This window comes from Rhinoraja longicauda, chromosome 31, assembly GCF_053455715.1.
Source record: "Rhinoraja longicauda isolate Sanriku21f chromosome 31, sRhiLon1.1, whole genome shotgun sequence".
NCBI lineage: Eukaryota > Metazoa > Chordata > Chondrichthyes > Rajiformes > Arhynchobatidae > Rhinoraja > Rhinoraja longicauda.
This window is the reverse complement of record NC_135983.1, coordinates 14,198,897-14,211,207: the sequence shown is the minus strand read 5'-3', so window position 1 is coordinate 14,211,207 and position 12,311 is coordinate 14,198,897. Positions and strand designations below refer to the sequence as shown.

The 12,311-nt window shown below is 39.1% G+C and overlaps 1 protein-coding gene across 1 annotated transcript in view; it reads right to left on the bottom strand.

Annotated features, from left to right (window-relative positions):
- ddx31 (DEAD (Asp-Glu-Ala-Asp) box polypeptide 31) overlaps positions 1 to 12,311 on the bottom strand; it is an 89,483-nt gene that overhangs the window by 40,283 nt on the left and 36,889 nt on the right. The window contains exons 16-17 of the mRNA XM_078425801.1: positions 7,449 to 7,588; positions 717 to 795 (exon numbers count right to left, since the gene is read on the bottom strand). Coding sequence (XP_078281927.1) covers positions 717 to 795; positions 7,449 to 7,588 — 219 coding nt within the window. The remainder of the gene's footprint in view (positions 1 to 716; positions 796 to 7,448; positions 7,589 to 12,311) is intronic.

The following is a 12,311-nucleotide window of genomic DNA, read 5'->3' as shown; positions in this document are numbered from 1 at the left end:
CCACAGCAGCTTCAGTGCCATAAATCTATTATGAAAGCTAATTAATAGGTGGAGGTTGACTTACATCAGGGTTTTCATCACCCTAAGAAATATCACTGATCAAGTCAGAGTTCGAGTTAAATCAATAAATCAAACGAGAAAGCAAAGGCGAGCGAGAGAGGAAGTGAGAGAGGGCATGCGAGAGGGCATGAGCAAGATGTACATTTACATATCGTCTTTCACAAGACATCTAAATGTTTGCAGTTAATTAAATATTTTGCATTACTCTTATTGTATAAGAAATGCTGCATAATGGGTAGATAATTGTTTTTCTGGAACATTGGCAAGGGATGAATATTGATCTGGAAATGGAGAACAAACCTGCTCTTCTATGAATTTATACTGTGAGAATTATTATGTCCACCCAAGGAGGCAAACAGAGCCTTATTTTAATGTCTCATTCTGAAGATGGCGCTCAACAGTGCAGCATTCCTTCCGTGTTATAATAAAGTGTTAACCTAGATCCTGTGCCCAAGGCTCTGGCGTGGAACTGGAAGTCAAACTTACTGACCATTGAATCAGAAGCCTGGAAAATAGCCCCCCACTTCTGCTGTGCCGGAGAACATTTGGAAAGATTGTTGGAACTATCTTTGCATATTCAGGAAATGTCATCACTAAAAACACAAGACACCAATAATTATGGTTTATTATGTTTTAAAGAGAAAGAAGTCACAAACCTTTTTTCCAGATTTTTTTCTTTGAATGTGCTCCATCAACAATGCAGAAAGTATATCGTCCATTTTTATTTCGGACACACTGAAGGAAGAGAAAAAATAATTAATTCATCTTCTCCACCAAGAGCCAATATTACCATACTGTATTAATATAGTTAATTTATCTGGAAGTATTTATGATGAAAAGCACACTTTTCGTGAATGTGAGATTCCATAGACTAGAGTTGCCAGTTCTTATTAAAAATCTGAGTATGGTAGCCACGTGGTTATTGTACTCGATGAACTACTTGACTGTTAGATCCCATTGAAAATTATTAAATTTGACAGTTGGTGCGACTGAGCATCAGAACAGTTCTGGGTTGGTTCACTGATATTCTGCAGAGGAAGGGATCTATACTACACCAGCCTCCACACGATTCCAATCTCAGAGTGACCTCAAATGCCCTCTGGAATGGCAAGCATGGAAATATAAAGAATCCACTGCCTGTTGCTTCCCTACTATCCACCATTCCTCATTCTATCCACCATCTTACCTTTATTTCTCATTTCTGATCAATGACCCGAAATATTGACGATGTTTCTCTCTCCAGATGCTGGATGTGCTATTTCCAGCATTTTGTGTTTTATTTCATATTCCTAGCATCTGCTGTAATTTGCTTTTGACTTCTCATTTAAATGGACACTTTTATTTACCTGATGATTATTTTCCTTTTCATTGTAACTTTTCAGATCATCCTTTCTATCCTTCAGGTTTAACTTATTTAAAGTCCTGTTTCACCCTGCTCCAAATCAAAATTTCCTCTTTAACTGACAAGACATGTGTCAGGGGTACATTTAAGTGAAATGTACTGAATGACAATTGTTGTGAAAGGTTAATGAAAACATCATGGATTAAAATGGTAGGGAGGAGGGGGTAATAGTGATAGCTTGGATGTTTCCATGCCATTCTCTTCTGGCAACCGGCCAGGCACCAGTCTCCAAGATATTTGAACTGAATAGCAGCAGGTAGCCATCATCCAAGTGCCCGTGCCAGGCTGAAGCCACACTTGTCTTAATGAATTAGTGAATGAGCAATCATAGAGCTGAGAAATTGCAAGACTGGCTGTGGAGCTTCTGTGAGCAGTTCAGAAACAGAGCACGATGTACACGATACAGCAAAAAAGGGGGAGGGGAAAGTACAGCACAAGATCATACTGCATCAGTTGTCGAGGCACTGCAAGCTCATAACTAGTAGAAACAGAAAATTAGAATTCCTCCTAACACTAGGGGAAAATAAACACAAAACAATGCATGTCGTTTCACCGCAGCTATGAAAAGATAATGTAATTTTGATTAGAATTGTTAATTAAAAATGGTCATAGACCATTCTGACCAGCAATAAGTGCAGCCTGAGGCAAGAAGCCAATGGCACAGACAGTGGGGGATAGCAGGTGGTCTATTCTATTAACCTGCTCATCCTTCTTTCTGATTGGCGGAAATATGAAATCAAGGCAGGAGTCCAGATTATTCAGTGCAGGCTCTGCTGATTCACGTGCTTCACTGCAATAAAAACCTCAGCCGAGTAGTGAGTGCTTACATGCAAGTCAATCTGTGTAAAAAGGATAGAAACAAAATTCCATGTACAACCATCAACTCCAGGCCATTGGTTTACATTAACTATGCTTTCCAGGCGTCTAAAGACCCTGCAGATTTTCACCACACCAAAACTTCTGGCAATGGGCATTTAAAACTTGGTATCAACTTTTTATTACTACTTGATTTTTCTTTTGCTCTATATACACCCTTTTTACACTTTAAATAGGTAAAGGAATACTTAAGAGTTTTCTTATATTTGCCGATATTATTTATTTATTTTAGCAGATACCTGCTCAATGTTGTACAAGCACATGAACATGCCATGCAGATCCAGTGCTCCAAGGTCCAATTTACCTTCACGTTTGCCAATTGGCACATGACCCCACCTTTTCCAAAAACATAAAATATTCAGAAACTGAGGATAAACGCTGACCTTTGCCTGCTGGCACTGACCACACACAATTGCATCGGTCAACACTGTACTCGCCTTCACACTCAATATGAACTTGAACTGATTGCGGGAATGCAAGACCCTTTTACAAGTTGTTAATGTTGGTTAAACATGCCTGGGTTCAATATTCTGTGATGCATTGCTGAAGTTTACCAGCCTGATATTCTTGCAGGTGACCAAAGGTAAATTTCTCCCTCTAAAGTACAACAATATTCCTTGGTTCGTAAAGCATTCCAATTATAGATCTGCTTTGGGGTTTTTCTAAACAGTGTTTTAGTTGTTACTTCAATTATTATTCTCAAAAACCTTTGCTACTGACACTTCAAGGCTTGCACAGTACTGCTGCCCTGAACCAGGACCCAACTTCCCCCCACCACTGCTCTTTCCCCAAATTACAGTTAACACCTTTGAGCAGTTGTTTTTCTCTCTCTTCCATTCTATTCTCTTTCCTCAGGCAGTTTCAATAATTCTACTCCAATTAAGACAGAACCTTAGGTTAAAAATAGTTTCATCACTTTTCCCCTTAAGTATCAAGTTCTGTGCCAGCTGGTCAAAGGTAAAATTATGCACTTGAATCATTGACATTCTAATTCACTGAACAACAAACAGTCTTCAACTTCCGTGATATACTCAACAAAATTGTCAAAGGCATCTGGTGGAATTTTGCACCAAAGCAGCAGCTACACAGCAACCTCATTGGGAAACACGAACATCCCCAAAAAGCTTGGCAGGATGTGTTTTCCATGAAATTTCAGGCCAGCCAAATAAATTCTACTTATGGCAGTGGAATGCTGAGATAATTGCAAGTAAACTTTATCAATGAGTCGCAGAATGGACAACCTGGGGTTTTTAAAAAAATCATGATTCAATGCTTTATTGTTCAATGTTGAACAATAAAGACAAAAAAAAACACCCACTGTAGATATGCTTTTCAACATAAAATTGGCTGATAAATATTTATTCCATAGTTTTTCAATTGTGTAAGGAGTCAAGTATTTTGTGTCTCGTTCTTTAAGAATGAAACATACTGAAAACATATACTCTGAGCAATTGCAACAAGATGTCATAATGTTTCATGTTTTGATTCATCACTTCTGAGAGTTAAAGGTTTAAAACCAAGATATTAGTTGCCTCAACACAGGTCACAGAATAGAAAATATAAAGAACACATCTGCAAGCTTCAGAGTGATAGAATGAATTAATTCACACAACTTTTGTCACAGTGTGTTACCACAACAAGGAGAAACTGAAGAGAAGCCAAGATCTTTACTACTGAGGTGGTGGCAAAGGCACCCAGGATATTAGAAAAAGATAATGTGACCACCTTTGATAAGATCAAGAGTGGTAATGAGAGTGATATTGGTTATAAGCAGGGTTCTTTGGCTTGAAATTCTCCCAGTTAAATCAAGGTAATGGACCTGTCCACAACTTGGTTCTTTGTCAAAGGACATTTAAAACAACACACCACAGGATCAACTCAGAGTTTTCAGCATATTGTAAAACCTAAAATCCCCCTTTCAAAACTTAAGCCAGATTTTAGGGGACTTCCATTCACTCTTTTCACAGTGCATATTTTTTTACACTTTTATTTGGTTTCCCTCAATTTAAGTTGAAATAAGTGAAGCACTGTATCATATGTATAGATAAGCCAGGCAACAAGCCCACAACAGCTGAGCTTCAGATTCAGAATCCTACACACTGACTCAGTGAATGAATGAGCGGACAGTGCGAGCTGATGAATTGCACCAATGATCCATAAAGGCAGCTTGCAGTATGGTGCAACACACGCCGTCAAAATAAATTGCTGTCCAGTATTATAAACAGAGCATTATGGAGACAGCTCTGACAATTTAATTTAAGATTTGGGCCAATAACCCAGTATGCAGTTTTTCTTCCCTGGTGCAGAGGACACGATGTTTTAAGGAGTTTGCAACTTGCACAATCTTTGCTACAGGAAAGCTTGGGACAACAGACAGTCCAGCACTCATGCACGACTCCGAAGAAAGCAGGGATATAAATTTAAAAAAAAACTGTTGAGATTTGTACCAACAACCTTGCAATAAAATGCTTGTCAGTGCCTTTTAATAGGCAGAATTTTATACATTTTTAGAGTAAACTTAAATTGATGGAAGCTGCGCTGTATTGAACTTATTCAGTAGTTGCTGAATATAGTAAAACTGGCGGCAATTTTGTGTATTATATATCTCTAGCTCGACACATCTCTTTCCAATTAAAACTAGAGCTTGACAGACTGTAAAGTGTGCTGCTCAATGAAGTTCGCCGGAAGAAAATAAAAACATAACAGTTTTCTATTTAAAGAACAGAAGTGGACAAATAGGTAAGGCCAATCATTTTGTAAAAGAGATTTCTTTCAAATTCACATTCATGTTACGTTTCAAATTGAACCAAACTTATTTTGGTTTTGTGCCAACATATATTCATCCACACTTCCGTCAAACACTTCCGTCAATCACACACCGATTCTAATTTGTTATTCTCCAAATCAGTTAGAGAATTAGTTTGCACTAGTTGTTATTTCCCAAATCCATTTACATTTTATTTTGCATTTCCATCTTTGCTTCAGTCTCTGCCAAAGGAATAATGTGCCTTACCCAAAATCATAACTAACATCCTTCTATGACTATAATCTTACCTTGTTCTCTTTGGCCTTAATGTAAGCCTATGACATGATTAACCATACATTTCTATTCCAACATCTTTCTTCCACTTTCTAGCTCATAGAGCTTGCATTTACTTGGCAGCATTTTTAGTTATTTAATCATAGCCAAGGCATTTTCAAGCTCCTACCCCATGCAGGACACTGTCACTGCACTGAGTAGCTCCTTCAGTGACAGACTCCTTCACCCCAAGTGCGTGAAGGAGAGATATAGGAGATCCTTCCTTCCCGCTGCTGTGAGACTGCACAACCAGCACTGCTCCCAGCAGACGAGTCAACAATAACAGCTAAGAACACACGGAAACTGATGACAATTTATGTATCTTTTATTTATAATGAATGATCTCTTGCTCTTTTTTGCTATCCACTTTGCTGCTGTAACACTGTAAATGTCCCCGGTGTGGGACGAATAAAGGAATATATTATTATTATTATTAAAACTGTTAACTTTGAAAATCCTCAAACTCTGCCTCAGTGTCTTTCCATGAACTACGAATATGGAGAATGCTTCCACATATATACTAATGACTTGTCTGCTCGATTTCCTCTGTATTGTCAGATTGGTTGTTAATAAACTGCAGGTTCCTCCAATTAAACTTTGGAAGGCTGAAGCCCTCAACTTTGGATTCCAATATTGCCAAACTTATCAATGTAGTACCATCATTGCTTTGTCGTCTGCCTCGGAAAGTTATTCTACTCTCTTCAATAAATTTCTAGGTTCACACCGGATATACCATGACCATTTCCTCTGCCTAAACAACACGGATCCCAATTGTAACATCTCATTCGACTCCAAACTGAATTTCGAATTCCACATACCCACCATCACAAAGACTGGAAACCTACACAACAATGCCAAAGCCTGAGCAGTCCTGAAATCCTTACAATAGATAAGGATTGTTCATTGTTTCAATCCTCTATAATCTATTCATCCCAAACTGTTTACCCTTGGTTCAATTATTTTCTACACAATTATGGCTAGCGAACTAAGGAAAGGTTATCAACCTGAAATGTTAACTCTTTCATTCTCCACAAATATTGTTCACCTGCTGAGTATTACCAGCATTTTATATTTTTATTTTATCTCCCTAAACATTCTCTCCAGCAACTTTTTGAAACAGAACCAAACATTTTGCAACCTTTTTGACTTTCAGATGTTTCCTGTCACATACCCATTCCGTCAATGGGTATCTACTTTCACTGCAACAAAATAGCCCAATGATGTTCTTGGAACAGTTCATTTATTGCTGAAACACTGATCCATGCTGTTGATATTTCGAAAGCTATTTCAATGCACTTGGTCAAACTTCTATTCTCCACAAATTGGAGGTCATCCAAATCTTTGCTGTTTGTACCCTAACTCAGAACACCTGTAGCTTACCCAACCCCTTTGGTTGCTGACGTACACTAGGTCTCAGTTAAGGAATGCCACATTTAAAACTCAAAATTGTGACCTTATATTCTAAACTTCTGTAAACAGCAGTTTTAAAGCAAAGAACCATTTTTGATGTACACTCGCTGCTATTATATAGGAAACAAAAACAAAGAACAAGCTCCTACAGTTTTTCAAATGACTTTATGAAATCTTTTACATCCACCCTACAGAGCAGACGGATGCCTTAATTTAATATTTCATTTGACAGACTGCCTCTCTGTCTCCCTCAGTACTACATCAAACTATCAGCCTAGATTCATATCTTCAGGTTTCTGGATTGGGAATTTAATGCACATCCAACTGATGTACGTGCAGGACAGTTATTAACCAACACAGGGTGGTGGGTTTCAACAAACAATTGGAGTTGTATCTGAATTGTACAACATGGTTGTCAAAACTAAATTTTACAACACAAGATCAGAGAAGACACCTGCCTTAACCACTGGCAACAAACAATGACCATGGCATTAGAAAGTTAAAGCAGCTACAAGAAAAGTATCTCTTCGCTCCCCACATCAATAATGTCCTATTAAAAGCTGAATAAAATTGAGTCACCAGAAAAAAAAAAATGCCTCTGCACTTTTTGACATGACTGACCTGATCTGGTGAGATGCAAGTGTATTTGCATATTCGGCTTCAGAGGGAGTGAGGAAAAGTAGACTGTATCCGTGGGATCCAATCCGGGCTGTTCGACCGACTCTATGAACATATTCCACAGGCGAGGTTGGAGCATTATACTGTAACAGTGAATAAGAAAATTAATTAATGTGTTCCATTCGCTTCAAATTAGATTTTTCTTTATTCTTTGAAATGTGGGAAAAATTTCTGGAATCTTGCGAAAAATTGCATCCAGCTATTCCAGGAAGGAAGTGGTGCCGGCATGTTGATTGGGATAGGTGACTTAAAAGGGTGGTGTCCCTTTCTACCACTGGTGGGAATCTAAATGAATGCAACAGTTTCCCACTGGCAATGTTTATGTACAAGTGGAAATTTGCAAAGGAAATGGAAAATTTAGGACCACAAACTTGGTCCTTAAGCATCAGTCAGTTTGAACAATTCAAATGTGCATTATAGCAGCAAGTACAGTAAAACTACACTAATCTGGCAAGCTCAGGAATTTGGTAGTGATTTTCCAGACAACTGAATGTTATTCCGTTTAGTATTCAAACCACTTTCAATTCACCTTTTTTAAGATGTCATACACAGTGGGATTATACATTTTCTAGCAAACCCAGCATGTTTAATATGAGCATCCAAACAGAATCAAGCAAGTTTCACGGCAGCCTAGGAAACAGGCCCCCAGCGGGTAGATGGGAGCAGAAATTTTGAAGCCTGGTGCGTTGAAAGAGAGCATGGGAGCCAGGGTCCTGGTGAGAATTAGGGAAGTGTGGGAACCCCTCAGGTCGTGGTGTTGAGAAGATTATGGGAACTCTAGGCTCCTGGTCTATTAAGGGGAGCATGTGTATCAGCATTTTATTTAGCCATTTGCCGATCCATCTGGTTTTCCAAGTAATTGGATAGTTGTTTATTGGAGTTTGACTGTAATTCATCAGTGTGCAATAACATTTTTCTATGGGCTAAATGGTCTCCTTCTATGACCCAGATAATATAAATGAGGTATCCAAATGCTCCCAATCTCCATATTAGTTTTATCTGGTTATCGTAATACCGTGAAAAATAATACCCGTCAGAAGGCAACAATTGTATCACTGTGAACAGATGCTGTAATCTACCATATCTTAAGAATTTGTGGAGCTAAGAAATAATAACACTTTAACTATCAATGAAAGTCCAATGGTGGCAAGGTCTAAGGAAAGGTTGGTACAACTGGAAAGAGGGGTAACACAAGTTCTCTTTGTTGGACATGAAGCCCTAGGTGAGTGTAGTCTCCAACCAAGTTGGGAAAATCAGCACTTTCTCATGGTCTCTTATTCCCATGTGGAGTGCATCTAAATGGTAACCTTAGTCACAAAGTGCTGCTTAACACCAATGTTCCTGTCAACTCTGACAAGTGACATCAGAGGGCAATGGTTCTTCTCACTATAATATAACATTGACAAATATTTCAACTTACTGCACCAGGAATTATGCTCCATCAATGGTTTAAATTATGAAGCCAAAAAGGTTGCTGAAATCAATTTGATTTTAACTTCCATGCATATGACTGCAGCTTGCAGGAACTCAAGAATATCAGTAAAAGCATAGGATAATACAGCTTCACTTTGACAACCCATTTTCTGCAACGTGAAAGAGATGCATTGTCATTCTATTCCGCTGATTCTCAGGAGGTCTTGCTTAGGTAAGTTTTTTGTGATTCAAATATCGTGGTCATCAACTTAAATTGAGAAGAGCAATGTATGATGACATTCACTAATTAAAACACATGGAAAACTGATAATACAATTAAATGTAAATGACATTGTGCTTGATGGCATACAGTAAAATCCTGTTATTGAAACTAAAAGCATGGGAATAAGTAGTTAAGGCTAGGGCAAGTGCAAGACAGTTTTTAGGGCTCAGTGATCAAGAAAGATTGGGAAGATTTCAATATGGTGTTAAAATGTGTTCCTCTTTGGGTCTGCAAGACTGCTACTAAGTACAAAAAAAGTGATCATAGAAATAAATAAAAATATGCACAAACATACCAAGGTTGCAGGATTACCATTTATCTCCATGGAAACAAGAGACAGCAATGTCACAGTTAAACTGTGGCTGAAGCCAGTTTAACAGACCCAAAATAGCCCACGCATCTTACACCTCGGACAGGTTTTGACATCCTGGCCAAGCTGTCAAGCTGTTGTGGTTATAACTGCTTATTTGTGAAGGCAAATAATTACTCCCTGAAGGTCACCTTCAACAGACAGTGCGCCTAAGCCCGTGGAAAGTTCCTATACTTCCACCCACGAGGCCACATGGTACTCTGTGCGGGGGATTCTAGCCAGTGCCCTGGACTTTAGTTACAGTCCAATTATAGTGCTCAGTTCTTCAAAAATATATTACCAGTATCTACACATAATATGATACAAATTCATTTGCATGGCAGGGAGCAGGAAGGTACCAGGTTTCTTGGGAGATGCATTTCTGGAGTTCATTACCACTCCCACTATGACATTGAGCTGTCGAATGCTCACCATCCAGTTCATCGGAAAGGCACATTATTGAAGTTACAAATAATATACAAAGATAATACTCATTGCCAAATATAACTATTGCTTTGTTTAAAAGGAACATCAAATAAATTGACTCCACAATCAACTTGTTTTGTTCTGTAAAAATACAGCCAACCCACACAAATCTAAATGCTCCACAGGGATGTGCAATGATTCCTCACCATTACTGTATTAGAAAGCAGAGACTTGCAGCACGGAAGGAGGCCATTCAATCATTTGTATCAGTGACAGCTTTATGTCTGAACAATCTGAAACTTGATTCCACAGACCTATATCCCCATCCATATCCACGTACCTCCCATGCTTCAGTTATTTACTTCTGTTGCTCTAAAAAAAAAACCCTCTACCTGGTTTCTACCTCAACTGTTCTGTTGCAAATCATTTTTCATTCCATCAACTTCAAGTGCAGAGTAATTTTTTTCTAAACCATTTTCAGGTTTGCCACACACTTTCCCTTCATTATGGCCTCTTTACCTTTACATTCTATTTCCTGACTTAACCTCGCACAGTGGTGAAGGTAGTAAAAGTTGCTGCCTCAATGGTGCGGGACACCTGCGTTTGATCCTGACCTCAGGTGTTATCTGTGTGGAGTGTTGCATTCTCGTGGTGACTGTGTGTTTCTATAGGGCTCTTGTGTTTTCTCACACATCCCGAAAATGTGGAGGGTTGGTACGCCACTATAAATTTTTCCTTGAGGAAGGTGAGGAGTAGAATCTGGGGTGAGTTGATGAGATTGTGGGTAGAGTAAAAAAATAATCATATTGCAGGATTCATGTAAAATGGGTGGTCAGAGCGGACTCGGCGGTCGAAGGGCTCGTTTATATGCTGTGTCTCCTGACTCCCACCGAATTATCTACATGGTATCACACTTTGAATCCTCAAAATCTCTCTGCTCATTCACATCTCATTGTTTAGATTATAATCTGCTCATCACAGGGAATGTTTTTGTAATCCGTTTTCCACTTTACATTAAATTTTATCTGAGACCCATCAGCCCATCCAATGTCCTTCCATGTTTCCTTCAAGTTTTTGACAATTATCTTCACCATTTGCCCAACCAGTAACTTTTATGTCAGACAATTTTGATGCGGCGTTGCCTGTACATAGAATAAAACTGAATTTACCTTGCCTTGTTTTTACTATAGGTCTTGTGGAATACTCAATTATTGTAAACCATTTTATCTTAGACCTTCTGAAAATCCATATACATCCAAAATTAAAATTCCTTTAATTTTCCTATCCATTACTTCATCAATAAAACACTGATGAAATGATATTTCCCTACAACAAACAATAATCCATAATTAAGTTGTGAATGTTTATAATACCACTTGTGAGCTACAGATTACATGGGCATTCTGTTCTGGGTAGAAGCGACTTTTAAAATCTTGAAACTAGTCACTCATGACTTCCAATTTATCCAACCCACTTCTGCAGTTTCCATTGCTTTCTCATGATACCAATCACCTTACAAACTCTGGCCTTTTCCCAGCACCTCTCCACTACTAGAAATACTCAACCAAACTCTTATTTAGATAAATAGAATTTAAATAAACTGGGGCATCCACAAACCATCCAAAAAAATCCCATTGTTTACACTTGTTCTGTTAAATTGCAACTTAGCCAAGCTGACAAAAACTGAAATAATTTCAAACTACTTCTAGCCAAAATTTTTGATTCAAAAGTGAAATGGTAAAGCAAAAGGCCCTGGTTCTTCTTCAGTCCCACCTGTCTCTTTTTTTAAATTTGGAATTCTCATCTTATGCTTACAATGATACTTACATAAGCTAAGCTAAGGCCCCCCTCGGACATGACTGACCATGGGCGATGCATCCTGGTTGTTGGCTGCTTGCTCCAAACCTTGGCGAGAGCAGCGTCTATGTGTGGTCGGATGCGAGCCTGGGCGATGTCATATGAAGAACAGCGTGTTCCCCTTGCAGCACGTACCCCCTCTCCACGTCGCTGATCGATCCAAAGGAACAGCAGAGCCTTTACAGTTTGGCACCAGCGCCGTCACAGCAGCTGCCAGAACGAGGTCGTAGACAACGACGAACTGCCTTAGGGACACCGACTCCGGATTTTTCTTGAGGTTTACTCCTGGAGCCTTTTCCATGACTGGATATGGCCACAAGGCAGTGGAGGTTTTAGATCAGAGTTTTCCCTCTCCTAGATGGACTGCCTTCCCAGGCTGATAAGCCTCATCTGCCCGAGACTCATGGGGGCGGGAGCTTCTACCTTCCCGTCTATAGCACCTACCCACTGCAGCCTTCATCTGCCTTCCCAGCCGTTG